Raw genomic sequence first — 16,841 nt, forward strand, 5'->3', positions numbered from 1 at the left:
TTGGTGAATTTAAAAACATGTTTTTTACAAAAAGTTTTTTTATTTATATTTTTGTAATTATGATCTTTATCTGTGGTAATTATTACATATCAACACTAAAAAAATGTTTATTTATTTAAACTCATTAAATTTGTTTATTTGCAAAACAGAAACTTGGTAATAATAAAATAGCCAAAGTAAAATTCTAAACAAAATTGTTTTTTTATAACAAGGAACTGATGGACATGCCCATTTTTTATAAGGGTTGCAATTTTTTTTACAAAATTCTTTTTAACAATATAATCGAAGTAACTGTTTTTTTTGGTTTATTATTAATTTTGGCATCTATAAAATCACCAAGTACAACAAATTAAAAACTTTTAGTTATAATAAAACCGTTTCTAGTACAAAATAAAAACTTGTTTAAATTTATTCAACCTTTAATAAAAAATGGTTGTCACCGTATGACGTCACTATTAAGATTGCGTAATTTTTTTACAAAAAGTAACAAAAGTCTTATTTTATTGTAACATTGGTTAACTTAACACTCGATTAATGTTTTTTAAAATACTATTTCTGCACAAAAACAAACCATTTAATTTTTGGCGGTAACTTCGCTAAAGCACAGTGGGCAACAAAATCACGCAAGGACGACTACAACAAAATTCAACCATAGATATCGTATAAATAATTAAAACTTTCGTGAAGAGAAAGTTGCATTTATAGGAAAAAAAGCTTATCAATTGTAACTAGTTAACACAAAAGTAAGAATAAATATGTGGTAATTTTTTATTATTTATGAACATTTGCTTTATTTAAAATAAAATAGTTACAAAAACTTTGTCATGTCGGCATCAATAAATATTTACATTTTCTGATACTAAATGTTTGCCTTGTCATTAAAAAATGCAAGCGAGCATAAAATACACGATGGTCAGACAGAGCAGGGTTTAACTGTATGCAGATATTAGTTATATCTAAATGATTATATTGTAATTTACCGTAGAAACTAAATACAAAAGGCTATGTTATAGGTTTTAAATAATTTGAATTGTAAAATAGGCTATACCTACAGTTTAAGCGTTTATTAAAAAATTTATAAATTTATTGAAATAACCTAATTTAAATAAAATAATATAGGTTAAATAATATTTTTTACACAATAATATTTACTTTACACACTTAACAAAACAGCAACATTGTTATTAAAATAAAAACATTTTTTAACAAATGCATAAAGTACGGGTCATAAAATATAACCCAAACTAAAGAGTTAACTACCAAAATAAAATGTTTTAAGTTTATATTTGTTACAGAACTTTAGCAATGACAACTTTTACGAAGCAAGAATTTAAGGGAAATTTTAAAGGCAAGACTGTAAATTTGTTTACTTTAAAGTCCAGTCAAGTTGAAGTTGGAATTATTGACTATGGAGCTACAATAGTCTTTTTAAAAGTTCCCGATAAAAATGGACTCAAAAGCGATGTTGTAACTGGTTTTTCTGACATGCAGGGTAAATTTTATAGTTTACTATTGCTATGTTTCAAGTATCATATAGTAAACTACATTAATACAACACCGAGCCTTAAAAAATGCAGTTTTTTAAATATATAGTCTACCTTTTTCATTAAACGTTTTACATATAGGTTACCAAGGTTATAATCCTTATTTTGGAGCGGTAATAGGTAGGGTTGCCAATCGTATTTCAAACGGAAAGTTTGTAATTGACAACAAGGATTATTCTCTACCAATTAATAACGGTCCAAATTCTATTCATGGAGGCAAATGCGGATTTGATAAAGTACTCTATTGTAGCTTTAGACGTATGTTTAATACATAAATTTAGAACTAATCGTCTAAATGTTGTTTATTTAGAAAATGTGGAACCCGAAAGTTTATGAAAAGTCTTTAATCTTAAAGTAAATAATTTTTCATTTAAGTTACTGTTAATAACACACTAGTCAATCGAAAGTCATTTTTAGCTGTAACATGATTTTTGTAAGATTAACAAGCGAAGACGGTGAAGAAGGATATCCCGGCGAGTTGAGAGTGGTGGTGACATATACATTAGAGAACGATGTCTTGTCCATCCGATATGTTGCAAATACAACAAAGCCGACGCCCATAAACCTGACCAATCACAGTTATTTTAATTTGGGTGGACATGTACGTGACTTTTAAAACATAACATAATAATAAATACCATTAATTTAAAACGTTTATACCATTCACATACATTTCAGTTTTCAAGTAATTTGCCGTTTTTAAATAGGATAACTGGTCAAACTTAAGTGATCATAAAGTCATGATTCCCTCAACCAGATATTTGCCCACGGATGAGAATTGTCTTGTAACAGGTTAGTATTTTTAATCGGGTAAACATTTAATAAAATAACTTTACAAATTAATAATAGCATCAATGCAAAAAATGTAAAAAGAAAATTGATCATGGCAGAACTTAACTAACTTAGTATGGATTTAACTTATTGACATTTATACCGTTTAATGAGTAATATAGTATTTTTTCAACTAGCTAGGCACATGCATTTTGTAAGCAAACTGGTTTAAGACTATACTTTATTAAATGCAGGCAAAATAAACGAAGTTGAAGATACGTTGTTCGATATTAGGCAAGAAACTTTTCTGACTGAAGAACTTCTAAACAAACTACCTGGTGGTGGGTTCGACCACAATTATTGCCTGCCAGAAGATAAGAAGAAAAATCTTGCAGCTATGTTAGTTTTACATCATGCTAACTTCTGACTGTATTGAATAACATACATAAAAATCGATCTTTTTTAAACGTAAATGTATGTAAGTGGCTTTGCTACGTAAGCTCCTAGGTTTGATTTAACCGCTTTTATCCTGTAGCGCCCTTCAGTGAGACATTATAAACAGTGCGAACACCTGCCGAGCTAAAAACTAGTCGGCAGTATAATTATTAAAAAATTATAATTAATAATTTTCCTAAACTGCTAAAGTCAACTTAAGACTGGGTTGGGGCAACAAATTTAAGTCCATGAATAGGCAATAAAGTTGATTTTCAACTACGAGGATAAATATATACAAAAAACGCATTAATAAAAATAAACTTACATACAATGTGATAAGACATTTTTTTATTTAGTTTAACTATTAGCTTAATTTAATTTATTATTCTAGTGTCAAGCATGCCACAAATGGACGTACGTTAAAAGTTGAAACAACGCAGCCGGGAATTCAACTTTATACGGGAAACTTCTTAAACGGAGTTGTGGGGAAAACCAACGTAACATACAACAAGCACTCTACGTTTTGCTTAGAAACACAAAATTGGCCAAATGCAGTTAATGTGGTAAAATATTATTTTTACTAAATTACTTAAAAAAAACAGTTAATCTTTTTTAACATTTTTTTAAAATAATGTTAGTTTTTTTTAAATTTGTTTTAAATGGCCGTACAATAATTGATACATTTGTAGGCAAGGGGATTTCCAGAGATGATTCTAATGCCAACCGAAACTTACGATCACACCACCTGGTTTACATTTAGCTCTGAATAAACAACAGCGAAATCTATACTACAAATAATAATAGCAATTCAAATGGACTAATGTGTATTACACGGCAAGCTGTCGAATTAAACCTAGATATTTTTCATTTCGTAATAACCACTATTTCAACAAGTGTATTTGCTCTATGGTATTTGTGTAATACTAGCTGAGTTTGTTAATGTTGATTAACCACGCGTGACGAGATACCTAAAACAAACAATACATTCCAGCCTAATTTTTCAAAATATTTTTTACGACTAGACAAATTTACAAAAGAATCTGTAAAAAATACCCTAGTAGGCTATCAGTAAATGGATTAAATAGGTAAAGTCAATAAAAATGGGTTAATTCAATTTACATATTAAAAATGTGCCAAATCAATTTTAACTATCCATCGTAAGCTAAGCGTAAGATTCGCAATAGAATTTTCACAGTTATCAAAAATATAATTTAATTTAATGTGAAAAGACTGTTTAACATAAAAGAAAATTTATTTTAGTCATAAGTATATTAAGTGTACTATGTATAGGTAAAATAAGTTGTTGAACTTCAAAACATTTGAAATAACGAAAAATTTATAAAAGAAATTGGCCAGGTTTAGCCAGTTGCTCTTTTAAGTTTTTTTTCAGGGTAATTTACATATTTCAAAAATACCATTATACCAAAATAGTTTTTCCGTACCCAAGAGTTGTTTTTTTACAGTTTAAAAAATCTAATAAAGACTTGAAACACGGAATACCTTATTTGCCTTCTGTTCTCGCTTTCTTTTGCGGTTAGTGTAGCTAAAAATGGATTGAGTGTAGTTGCGAAGTCAAAGATTTGATTCAACTGTTCAATCAAGCGCTAAGTTTCGAATTTACTGAAATCCGTACAACATTCAACCTCTAAAAAGAGCCTAACCTAGCTTACTATGTTGGTGATTATTTGGACACACGCCTTAAATGTATGCCTTCGGCAATGCGAAATGTAATAATTAATTTCGAAATTCATTTATTAGCTTGCCTGTTAGAGGTGTCATCAATTCAGTTTTATTTATTTGAAAAAAAAATTAGAAAGTCAAAAAGGAAATGAAAAAATTTAACAAATTAATTTTGTTTAAATTTCATAGTTTGCTTTTGCATGTTGCTTAAATTTATTATTAAGTAGAAAGCTAGTTATCGAAAAGTATATGTTCGTATATAACAAAAGAGATTAACATTTCTTTTGTTAGGCAGCGGTACGTTCGTTTAGTTCGACCAAAGAAATGTAAATTGTAAGGCGCTGAAATTCTATTCGAGTAACGCTATTCGGTTTATTGTTGATAATAAAGTAATGTTATTTACATAATATTCTTATCTTTTAGTCAGTAATCTTAAGTGCTAAAAAATTACGAGAAAAGAATTTTAACAGAAAGCAAGAATATTAAAATAAGATAACATAAAATTATATAAATCTATTTACATATTATTGTTTTTATTTTAGAAATATTTAAGAATACACAAATTGTTTAACTTGTTTACGTTATAGTCAGTACTCAAACAATCTCAATTGAATTATTATGAGTTCATGTGATGGGGGTATTATAGCCGCTGCTGTTATAGTTCCTTTGGTTATAACCCACCCAATTGCTATTTTCCTTACCTGGTATTTGACGAAAAAACGCTTAACACCGGCACCGCCGCCTATTGAAGATGACCACACTAATCCACGATTCAGCGTACCACAAAATTCAGGCTTTAACGGTAACCCTAACGCAGGGTTTGAACACCCAAGTGAGTCTGAATTTGATGATGATGATCATGATATTTACGATCAAGTTCCGGATGAAACAATCAAGCATGAACATGCGAAAGACCAAAAAAACTTTGCACGTTCGGTAGAGAATTTGTCTAAAACAGTATGTTCTTTTTGCAGTATTTAACTTTTTATAATTGGTACTTAGAATTTTTGTTTATTTTACGATTGCTTTCTAAAACAGACACAATACTTTTCTACTGTAACTTTGTTTATAAACAAATTTACTAGATAGGAAATGGAGGTTGTTATATGTTTACTCGATGAGAAATAAGCCAATTTAAATTAATTTTATATTCCAGGGTGTTAAAAACGGACCGTATGTAACAATGCACTCCGCAGAATCAACTTACGAAAAATACTTCCCAGACGAACCGAAAAACTTACCCTCACCAGTCGAAAGCCAGTCCAAAGTTGTAACGACGACTTCACCAGGCATTATAGCACAAAATAGTGTAGAAAATGAGGGCGGTGACGAAGGAATTTACGAGGAATATGACGTCACAAATGAAGCTGACGTCTCTAAAACTCGTAAACCGACGTTAAAGCCGAAGCCTAAACGATACATGGACGGCAATTGATGCAAACTGTATTTAAAACTGCCGGTAAACTTACCCCCTTCTAACGTGAAATAAAGCATTGCTTAAATGCTTAAAGTAAAGCAATCTTCCAAGAGTAACTTCACTAACAGACCCTAACGAAACGGATAGCACACATGACGTTAAATGTTCGACTAAGCAGATTAATTTATTTATATAATATTTAATACTATATACTAATTATTTACAGATAGCCAATTGCATGTTAAAACTTTCGTGTAAATACCCTTTGTTGGTAAATACACATTAAAATAATTGACTACATCTGATATTATAAAACCAAAGTCAATTGCTATTTTTAATAAACAATTTTATTACATAATTCGACTATCACTAGAATAATAGGGCACAGAAAAATAAACAAACAACTAAAGAAAATTGGTTTCTGAAGAAAATAATAAAGAACTATTGTACACAATTTAAATAGTATGTTCTTTAAGCATAGGTATATATATATTTACTACATATTTGAAGAAAGCTTGCTGAAGAAATAAAATATTTATACTTTGGTGAAGTGCATAAAAATTTGCTCAGAGTTTTCACATTTTACAAAATAATTTGATTTTTTGAACTGTGTGTTATTGATTTGTTGGGCAAAACGATGCTGTTTAAAACAATTATCTCAGAAGCTACATGTACCTTCCGTCCTGAAAAAGTGAACCATAAAAATTTTAAGTTTTATCATCATTATAAAAGTTTTATTGCAAAAAATTGTAGTCTTTATTTAAACGTTTTCTATTGAAGTGTAATAAACAATTTTTATTTTGCAAAATAATTTACTATATTTGTATTAAAGAAACAGCTGGTATATTAAAATTTGTATATGGTGATATATTAAACACCAATACAACATGGCGCTGGTTTTGCAAAATGCTAATAATGTTAATACCTGCAAAGGCTCAACTTATAAATGGCAGATTGCTTATCAATTAACATACCAACACTAGTTCAAGGGAAAACTAATAACAGCCAAGTCAAATCAAAATTGCACTAAGGCACTACTAATTTTGTATCAAACCAATGCAAATAAACCTTATTTTAAAAATACTAAGATAAAAAAACCTACCCAATACTGTAATTGATGGGTTTAGCCTTCCATCACTGTTAAACAAACCCCCACTTACAATCTTGGCAAAGGGGGCATTAGGGTTGGGTTGGTGGGCGGTACCCTTCAAATGGGTCCACTGCCCCAACTCTGAGTCCCAACCAATAATTGAGTTTAAAATACAACAATGATCCTGTTGATAAAAAAATAAAATTTCATAAAATTTAGCTAATTATCGTAAAAAAATGTTTTTTTTTGGTAAAAACAATAAATGAACTTATTTTGCCGCTTTTTATGCTGTTTTTTCTCTATTTTATTAAAAAATTGTTTTAAAGCAAACTTACCCCAATTACAGCCCCTGGCAAAACAATTGCATTACTAATTCTTACCCCAGCCCCAACTACAACACTAGGCCCTATTGTCACATTGGGACCAAGCGATGCAGTGGGGTGAACTTTAGCATTGGGGTGAATAAAAACATCCCCTAATAATATTTAAATTTAAGTGTAATGAATTTAAAATAATAATTGTATTTTATTTATTAATAATTATTTATTTTAATTTATTACCTCGAATTTCAGGTCCATTTACTGAATTTTTTGATAACCTTTTGGGGCTGTTTTGTCCATGTAAAGATAAATATAATTTGTTTGCATGTATTGCAGATCTAAAACAACATGTTATTTATAAATGATAATTATCATAAATTGTTATGGTGTTAGTTAAAATGCATATAAATAAAAGTTAAGTACCTATCTACAAATTCTAACTGTCTTTAGAACGAAATAGCTGATTTTTGAAATACATTTTTTTATATATTTAATTCTTACGCTGCAGATTTAATTTGTCCCCAAATACAATTCTCCATGTTGTAAACAAACATTTTTCCTGTTCCTGCATATTCATATAAAATATCCTTCTCCAGCGACATTTTATCAAGTAAACGCTGGTCTCCAGAGTTATTTAACCTTAAAAATTTTAAAAAGTAATAAAGGGGAAGGTCAATTTATAACACTGTGGCATCAATTTATTTAAAACATAATGTTGCCATGGTGTTAAAGACGAATGGATAATTTTTTTGAAATATATGAATATATATATATATATACTTCAACCCTATATTCTATTCCCAATGTTACAACTATTTAATAATTGTGATAACTAATACATAAAGGTTATTATACTTTTTTGTAAATGTATTCTTTTACTTTTACGATTTTAAGCTTTTTTTAGGACCGAAAACTACACAATCCTAAAAATGATTAAAAAACTTTACCTTTCTTCTTGGTTTCGGCGAAAAATGTTTTTCATAAAATTGAGAACTTTGGGTGAAAAAACATAGGCCCCACTGTTGATTAAGGGACTTACAAAGGTATCAGGTTTTTCCACATAGTGGGTTGCTTCGTGTGTTGTTTTATCTTCAACCACACAACCATAACTTAATGATTCCTGAGTTGTTGCCTACAAATTAATAAAATAATAAAATTAATCAATATAATAAAAAGGCAAAAATCCTGGAACATTTTAAAACTATACAAATATTAAAGTGTAATAAACTCCTTAATAAACTGAACCTTTAGCTTTAAAATATTATTATTATTTATTGTATAATAATACAATATGATAAAAAAACTTTTAAAAAATCTTTTTTTTTGTTTTTTAACTTAGAAACCACATTTAAAGCAGGGATGGGCAGAAAGCCAAATTTTTCGGATTAGATAAGCCCGAGTTATTTGTCACGATACTCGGCCGAGTTCGAGTATTGGGTTATGATGTCATTTAAACTTCAAATTGACAAATAAGAAAAAATTTGTTATTGTGAAATGATAGCATTTTTTATGAAGTAGTAATATAATTAGAAGTAATTTCTAATTTACTAAAAAAAGCAAATCTCGCGTTTTTTTTAAGTTTAGTAAATTGCATACGTTCCTAAATTGCAAATTATTACTTGATGTCCAAGTACCATAAAATGCTTTACCCGGACTTTAATTCGATTGGCCCATCCCAAATTAAAGCATAGTGACACAAAACTAAAATTAAAGCAAAATTTAAAAGTGATATCAACAGTGAATTTAAAATATTTACTTTAGTTGCAGCAATAGTTATCCCATCACTTGCATGTTCCTGATGAAATTTCATGATTTTACTCAAAGGAAAATTGCAGCAAACATCAGAGTTTATAACTAAGAAAGCTACAGAATCACTTAAGTGATCACGAAAATGATACAAACCACCAGCAGTACCTAGTGGTTTATACTCGGGCAGATAGCTACAAAAAAATTTATAAAAGGATTTTATTTGTCATGAACTTTTTTTTTCTAAAAACTTTTTTATCTAAAAACTAAGTTAATAATATGCAGTTAATTAAACTTATAGTATTGGTTTATAATAATAAAATGTTTGTAAGTGCCACAGGACATAAAAATATGAACCTTATTTTAACATCTAATTCTTGTTCTCTGAACATTTTTTCCATTTCTCGAATAAATGCAGTTAACTCATCCATTGGATAAAAACCAATCAAAAATATTTCTTTAATTTCTGGAATCTAGGACATAAAATTACAGCTTTAATTTATTTGTGAGATTTACCATACGTATAACAACTAAAAAAAGCAAATTATGAAACATTTACTTACTAAAAACTTAACATAGTCTTTAATAAATTAAAAAAAACAATAGCTGTAAAAAATAATAACATTAGCACAAACTAAGATATAATAATATATGATGAAAACAACTTTGTACCATCAAACTGCTGTTTTTATTTATACTTTATAAAACTAAAATATAAATAATTTTCAAACCTTAATACAAGCTTCTATATGATGTTGTACCATGGGCAAGCCAGCTATAGGAAATAGTGGTTTTGGTACATCCAAGGATAAAGGCCGAAATCGGGTGCCTATATAAATATAACAACTGGTAGTTAGAAAACAAATCAAAAATGGTTACTAACTAGACTAAAATTTAAAACTAAAACTAAGCAGATAAAAAAGCCTGCAGAGTTAAATGGTTGAAATTTAACACTCCGCATTAAATATCAAATTGGTTCTATGAAGGCAATATGAAATGTTTAGTAGATTTTAAGAATTTTTATTAACATACACTGGCATATTATTAATACATCTACATTCAAAACATGTAAGTAAAATTAATACCTTTATCTGGACCACCAATTAATATCACTGCCTTCCATGCCATTTTAATCTTCATCAGGATGCAGTTTATATAAGATATAATCTACTTAAACAATCTATTATATGAAAGGGGATAATTTTTAATTGATCATTGTGATTTATATATTTTTTATTAGTAATAGGATTACTGTCTATGTAACATGCACAAACAAGTTTGTAATCGATAAATAAATAAAGATACCTAAATAGGAATATATAGTGCTAATTTAACTACATTATTTACAAAAACATTACATCACAAAAATATAGTATAAAAAATCAATAAAAAAATAAATTATTTTATAATAACAAACTTTTGCTTCAAAAAATTAGTAATTCAGAAATTTATTAAATGCTTTCAGAGTCACTAAACTCCAAAATATCACACTCTGCATCTGTAGACTGCTGGTGAAGCAAAGTCAGCCCAGTCAAATCTTCCAAATAACTATGAGTAGAGTTAAACACTTCCAACAAAAAATCAAAACCTCGATTTTTGTAAGCTTCAATAACTGTATCAGAGCAACCGGTACACTTACTAAAAGCATTAGTTGTCGGATAGATCATTTGATTGTTTGATAGAAAACCACGAATTTGGTGAGGTACACGACCCAAGCACGAATCCGAGGATGAGGGTAAGGATGCAGCTCCAAATGGATGCTGAAGAACAGATGCTAAAAGCTCAACAGCAAGAGCTGCTGCTATCATAGAAACGCCAGGTCTCGAGACAGTGCATTGTTGATCGAGTGACCTATCTCTAGTTGAATTACCTGGTGCAACAACATCATTACAATAATAGCATCCCAATTTTGAATCCCCACTCACACCATGTCTCATAACTAAGTATGAATCAAATCCGAGAGCTGAATTGATCACTAACTTGTTCTTTGCAGCTGATAACAAAGTGGGTAGCCATCTACTTTCTCTTGTGTCCATTAATAAAAACACCACATCATGGGAATCAATTAAATTCTCTAGCATCAAAACATCGCTTTTAACTTTTTGAACTAAAGAGTCGTTGCTGTACATTGGGTGACCTGGCATTGGAATAGAAAGCTCAATTCCTTTAGAATTAACACCAGGAAAAATTTTCTGAAGTCTCTCAGCTGCAGCGATGGATTTGGGACGACCTCCAGAAATACTGCAATCTGAAAATTCAAATAAAGTTTGTCTGACCGGATTCGAGAAAGAAACAGTGCCATTATCAACCAACGTTATATTTCTTACCCCCCAACCCAACAAACCACGAGCAATATTACAACCCAGTGTGCCAGAGCCTAATAGAAGACATTTACACGATGCAATTTTATCGAGATCTAGTGCTGGCATTAATCTCCATTTCATTAGTTTTAGGTTTAAATCGACAGATGATTCCGCTAGTTTTTTGGGGTCCATGCTGTCTGTTAAATCAACACTTTTTGGCATTAATTTATTTTTTTTATTTTTCTCCCAACCCACAACATTGGTTGGTTTATTTTTAATAGAATTAAGGTTTACATTCAAATAAATGGAGTGTGAAATAGTTCTTTTTCCAAGATGGGTGCGGTCCCTTAAACAAAGAATATCAATGTTTTCGTTTAAACTTTCTGCCCAATGATATGCTATTAAAGTTAAATAATTTCTAAGAGGCCAGCCACAGTATTCCATGGTTGAAGGGTCACAAAAGCCGAAAACTAATTTGTTTTTCCCATTATTTATTAAGGAAAAATCTTTAAGGGGGTGTAATTTTACTTGTTGATTAAACTTAATGTCACCAGCGTATGTAATTAAAAAAAATCCAGGCAAGATTTCATCATTTGAAATTCGAAAATTATCCACAGCCTTTTGCAAATTAGGCAAGCAATTTTTATCGCAATATAATTCCTTTAATGAAGTGCATGAAGTAATTTGAATTGGAATGCTATGAATAAATGAGGGAAAACTAAACCAATAATAAAACTTATATTTTTTTAAATCAGAAAAACTGAGCAGAATAAATCTAACAAGAAGACTTGGGTCTTTAATAGCATCACCACTTTTAATAGCATCCCATATTAAGTTACTTTCAACTGACAAAAGGCGTTTCTTATCCTCAGATTTAAAATCTTCTATTGTGTTTTTATTATACAAATTTCCATGTGTCATACAACATAGTGGAGATGCTTTTTTAAATTCCAGAAAAGCATCATACTCAACAGTATGTCGACATGGCAACCCATCTGTATCAGAGTTGGTGTAAAATCCTTGAATCTTGCGCCTAGAGTCGTCCAATTTGTAAAAGTTTAATTTGTTTTCAGCCAGTTTTGTCCAAAACCCATTCTCTACGCAACTGACAAATGGAACAAACTTTAAAAGTGTTTCAGACATTTTAAAAATAGCTTATATATTTTAAGAAAAATAACCTAAAAATTTTAAAGTAAATTTTGGTACAAAAATTAAAATAATTCACTTACAGGTGTTATAAAACAATTAAAATATTAAAATAAACTAATGTTTAATTACGAATATTTTCGGGAACAATTAAATAACTTGGGCAATTTTTGCCATTTCTTTCCAAGTTTTTAGCAATTGCTTCTTGGTATTTTTATCAACAAATGCATAATCCATAGCCTTTTTAGACAAGTCTAAAGTTTGCTTGTCTGACAAATTTAATGCATCCTTTACAATTTGATATTCCTTGGATAGAGTCGTGTTAAATACACCCTTGTCATCAGTGCAAATTGCAATAGGGTGTGATTTCTCATGCCAAAATGAAATGTGATGATTTTTATAATCCATGGGTGAGGTAGCAGTGCTGAAATTAGATGTAACACAAATTTCCAAGGGAATTTTATTTGAAACAACATCCTTAGTCAACTCAGGGTAATCACAAATATATGTTCCATGACCGATTCTGTCAGGAAGCAATGACAAAAATTGCTTAGTTTCTTCTCTCCTATCCTTAATTTCAGAAATATGAGCTGCAATTTTAAGTCCTGCTTTTTTTGCATAAGTCAATACAGGAATAAACTCGCAGCCATTTTCAGTAGTCGGGTTGCCGCTAAAATCTACTCCAGCAATAGCATCACAAGAATTTGAAAACTCCTCTGCAAGCTTTATAGTTTCATATGCTGTTGATAAGGACCTGCCTCTGTCTATGGACGGTAGATATTTTACAATAACTTGATCAGACTTTGGATGCTCTTTAATTGCATGTAAAATAGTTTCAATGTAAACTTTTTTTGTTAAACCAGTATTTTCGATATCTTTTGGTGTACTTCGTAATTCCAAATAAATGACATTTTCAGCTGCAAACTCGGAAATAATGTCTGTTGTAGCAAGGCTTATAGCTTCTGCATTATCCATTAGTTTATGTATGTTACTAAAAATTTGGAAAACACCCTTAATAGTTTGTCGACCATCTATTTTGTACATCAAATTTTCTTTTTCTGGGTTTAATTTCAGTAGTTTTGCATAACATTTATTGCTTATTGAACCATTTAAATGTGCATGTAATTCAATTTTGGGAATTTTTTTACAAAATTCCGAAAGACAGCCGTCCATTTTTTTACTAACGTAAATTATTTATATTTAAATTTTTTGTTGTTTCGCGTATATGCCTACCGCCTACAGACCTACCTACACAGAACAAACAGATAAAACGATTTAAAAAATTAAGTAAAACATATTTGCACACAAACTGTTGAGTTAGCTTTCCATTGTCTTTACGCAAGTAAACAGTTTAATTGCCTTTCCCTAGCCATCTTAAGATCTTATACATTAAGTATAAATTTTATTTTTAATTACGTAAACATTTAAAAACACGTAGTATTGACATAAAAATCTTATAAAATATAAATAAAAAAATAGTTTTTACATATTTATTTTTTTTGAATATATATATATAAATATTTTTGCAAAAATTTAATGTAAATAAAAATGCAATATATCTTATAAAATTAGCAAAAAACAGGAAACAAAACATAAAAAATCATGTAGTTGTTTTTAAAAGTACTGCCTATGACGTAATAGTTGAGACTGGGATTAACGTCATTATTTGCATAATGAGTTTGGGGTTTATGTCTTTAGTCAGTTAATGTAACCGCTGTAAACTGCCAAGTTGGCTTTTTTCATCGTACTATTTACAGTGTTTCGCAATCAATAAGCGCATTATATTTTTATTATCGTGTGATTATCTCATGACCTTTAGAGTCAAAATTAAATGTAAATGTTTATACGATTATGAAACGTTTGACAACTAGCGAGGAATCATTTTCATTAGAAAACACTTTTACTGCCAGTGTAAATAGTAACATGGGAGATCATATAGACAGTAACAGTGTCCATGAACCACCGATTTTGGAAGAACCAGAAGATATCCAAAGACCAATAGTAGCAACTTACTTTGAAGAAAAAATACAGATTCCCCATCAAAATGAAGAAAAAGATCTGGACTGTACTTGTGGGCCATGTTATAAATCAGACATGCCTCCATTTCGCTGGAAAAAGCTCTGGGCTTTTACAGGGCCTGGATTTTTGATGAGCATTGCCTATTTAGATCCCGGTAATATAGAGTCTGATTTGCAGTCTGGAGCAGTTGCTGGTTATCAATTGTTATGGGTATTGCTTATGGCAACCATTATGGGTCTACTAATGCAAAGGCTTGCTGCTCGCTTAGGTGTTGTAACTGGGCTTCACTTGGCTGAAGTATGCAACAGGCAATATAAAAAACCACCAAGAATTGCCTTATGGATAATGATAGAAATAGCAATTGTTGGTTCTGATATGCAAGAGGTAATTGGATCTGCCATTGCATTGTCTTTACTTTCTGGAGGTGCAATTCCATTGTATGCAGGCGTCCTAATTACAGCATGTGATGCATTTGTCTTTTTGCTTCTTGACAAGTATGGTTTACGAAAACTGGAAGCCTTCTTTGCATTTTTAATAACAATTATGGCAGTATCGTTTGGATATGAATATGGAACTGTAAAACCAGATCAAGGTGAAGTAATATTTGGCACTTTAGTTCCACATTGCAACGATTGTGGTCCCAAGCAATTACTTCAAGCTGTTGGAATTATTGGTGCTGTGATAATGCCTCATAACATGTATCTCCACTCAGCATTGGTGAAATCAAGAGATGTAAACCGGGCGAAAAAACGAGACGTTCGTGAAGCCAACATGTACTTTTTTATTGAATCAACAGTAGCTTTAGCTGTCTCGTTTGTTATAAATTTGTTTGTGGTGTCAGTGTTTGCTAAGGGATTTTACAATGTTACAAACGAACAGCTCAACGCTACTTGTAACAGCAGCATTGGCATTATTCCAGACATTGCTGGCAAATTTCCATATACGGAAGCAAATGCAAACTCAACAGACATCAAGGTCGACCTATACAAAGGTGGGCTGCTTCTTGGCTGTTTCTTCGGTCCTGCAGCCTACTACATTTGGGGCGTCGGGATTCTTGCTGCTGGTCAAAGCTCCACTATGACAGGGACTTATTCTGGTCAGTTTGTTATGGAGGGCTTTCTTGATTTGCGATGGACTAGAGCAAAGAGAATTCTTCTTACACGTTCTATTGCAATATGCCCGACACTTCTTCTTGCCATTTTTTCTGATATACAGCATTTAACCGGGCTAAATGACCTCTTAAATGTACTACAAAGTCTTCAACTGCCATTCGCTTTAATTCCTGTTCTTCAATTTACAAGCATGTATAGTCTGATGGGTGAATTTACAAATAATCTTACCTGGAAAATAGTGGGCGGACTTATTTCTGGACTTGTCGTTGGCATAAACCTGTATTTTGTTGTGACTTATATTGGCCAAATAACACAGGTATGGCTTGTGGTAATTGCCTCGCTCGTGTCTGTTGCTTACCTTGTTTTTGTTGGCTACCTTGCTTGGATAATGATAAAAGTGGTTGTCCCAAATTTAAATTGTACAGGAAATGATCAAAACTATGCTCTGCAAGAAAATGAAAGTGTAAGTAATATAGATGGTGCTACTATAAATAGTAATGAACAGCCACAGTACATCCAAGGCCTTCCATTTAACAATACTAGTGATGCTTAAAAGCTTAATACAATTACCTGGTGTATATAGCCACAATAATGTTTCTTTTTATGCTTATTAGTAAATTGTTGTCTTATTTAATTTTATTACCAAGATTTGATCATAATTTAGCTGTGTTCTTCCTTGTAAGTATTGATATTTGTTTTAATAATTGTGCCATAGTTTTAACTCTTTAACTTTTTTTTGCTATTTTTAAATTAACTATATTGAATAAGTTTGTAGTAGTAACTAACTTCAACAGTTTATTTATTTTTTATCTACTATGTAACGCAAAAAAAGTTTCCTTATATTTGAAATTTCCCACTGTGATATAGATCAAAAATTATCTTTTGACAAAATTTCACAATAGTGACCGTATAAATAAGTTTATATATTAACTTCATCTTTTATACTACCATAAACTCTCATTGTGTGAAATATTTTGCAATCATTTTACAACAACAAAATTTTATTAACCGGACCTCACTTTTTGTCAAAATTATAAATTTTTATTATAAGGATATTATGTGCATTACAACATTCATATTTGTTTATTTAATAACAATTTAAATAAATTGCCTTTTAATTTTGATATTTAAAATATGTAATAGTGCCTGTGTGATTAAAAAAATGTTTTGTTTATTAGAGAAGTTAAAAAATAATACCGTATATTTCTTCAGGGTATAATTGTCATAGTTACAAATAGCCTATAAATTAAAACTACTT

At 30.3% G+C, this 16,841-nt stretch overlaps 6 protein-coding genes across 7 annotated transcripts; 3 read left to right on the plus strand and 3 right to left on the minus strand.

Moving 5' to 3' along the window:
* Nucleotides 1–1,305: 1,305 nt before the first annotated feature.
* Nucleotides 1,306–3,520, plus strand: LOC145754514 (galactose mutarotase-like). Its single transcript, XM_082570617.1, has 8 exons — nucleotides 1,306–1,492; nucleotides 1,626–1,780; nucleotides 1,855–1,898; nucleotides 1,983–2,145; nucleotides 2,252–2,336; nucleotides 2,570–2,714; nucleotides 3,142–3,313; nucleotides 3,440–3,520. Exons 1-8 carry the CDS (start codon nucleotides 1,306–1,308, stop codon nucleotides 3,518–3,520), a joined length of 1,032 nt encoding a protein of 343 aa, XP_082426743.1.
* Nucleotides 3,521–4,977: 1,457 nt separating this feature from the next.
* On the plus strand, nucleotides 4,978–6,652 carry LOC145753818 (uncharacterized). 2 transcript variants are annotated; one of them, XM_082570558.1, is made up of 2 exons: nucleotides 4,978–5,387; nucleotides 5,587–6,652. In XM_082570558.1, exons 1-2 carry the CDS (start codon nucleotides 5,049–5,051, stop codon nucleotides 5,863–5,865), a joined length of 618 nt encoding a protein of 205 aa, XP_082426684.1. In that variant the 5' UTR covers nucleotides 4,978–5,048; the 3' UTR covers nucleotides 5,866–6,652. The 2 variants fall into 2 exon arrangements, with proteins under 2 accessions (XP_082426684.1, XP_082427201.1); XM_082571075.1 differs by having other exon boundaries at nucleotides 4,978–5,366.
* LOC145751887 (mannose-1-phosphate guanylyltransferase regulatory subunit alpha-like) lies at nucleotides 6,183–10,229 on the minus strand. Its single transcript, XM_082568412.1, has 10 exons — nucleotides 10,089–10,229; nucleotides 9,735–9,832; nucleotides 9,361–9,476; nucleotides 9,014–9,197; nucleotides 8,205–8,389; nucleotides 7,759–7,896; nucleotides 7,498–7,595; nucleotides 7,273–7,412; nucleotides 6,950–7,121; nucleotides 6,183–6,530 (listed from the first exon to the last, which is right to left on the minus strand). The coding sequence occupies exons 1-10, from the start codon at nucleotides 10,141–10,143 to the stop codon at nucleotides 6,430–6,432; spliced, it is 1,287 nt and encodes a 428-aa protein (XP_082424538.1). The 5' UTR covers nucleotides 10,144–10,229; the 3' UTR covers nucleotides 6,183–6,429.
* Nucleotides 10,230–10,416: 187 nt separating this feature from the next.
* LOC145750886 (ubiquitin-like modifier-activating enzyme ATG7) lies at nucleotides 10,417–12,602 on the minus strand. Its single transcript, XM_082567317.1, has one exon. The coding sequence runs from the start codon at nucleotides 12,447–12,449 to the stop codon at nucleotides 10,455–10,457; it is 1,995 nt and encodes a 664-aa protein (XP_082423443.1). The 5' UTR covers nucleotides 12,450–12,602; the 3' UTR covers nucleotides 10,417–10,454.
* On the minus strand, nucleotides 12,485–13,693 carry LOC145752827 (N6-Methyl-AMP deaminase-like). The gene has a single exon (XM_082569544.1). The coding sequence runs from the start codon at nucleotides 13,623–13,625 to the stop codon at nucleotides 12,603–12,605; it is 1,023 nt and encodes a 340-aa protein (XP_082425670.1). The 5' UTR covers nucleotides 13,626–13,693; the 3' UTR covers nucleotides 12,485–12,602.
* A 442-nt stretch (nucleotides 13,694–14,135) lies between these two features.
* On the plus strand, nucleotides 14,136–16,767 carry LOC145740719 (natural resistance-associated macrophage protein 2-like). Its single transcript, XM_082558550.1, has one exon. It carries the CDS (start codon nucleotides 14,304–14,306, stop codon nucleotides 16,134–16,136), a length of 1,833 nt encoding a protein of 610 aa, XP_082414676.1. The 5' UTR covers nucleotides 14,136–14,303; the 3' UTR covers nucleotides 16,137–16,767.
* The last annotated feature ends 74 nt before the right edge of the window (nucleotides 16,768–16,841 follow it).

The sequence above is a fragment of the Corella eumyota genome, chromosome 1 (genome assembly GCF_963082875.1).
Source record: "Corella eumyota chromosome 1, kaCorEumy4.1, whole genome shotgun sequence".
Classification (NCBI taxonomy): Eukaryota; Metazoa; Chordata; class Ascidiacea; order Phlebobranchia; family Corellidae; genus Corella; species Corella eumyota.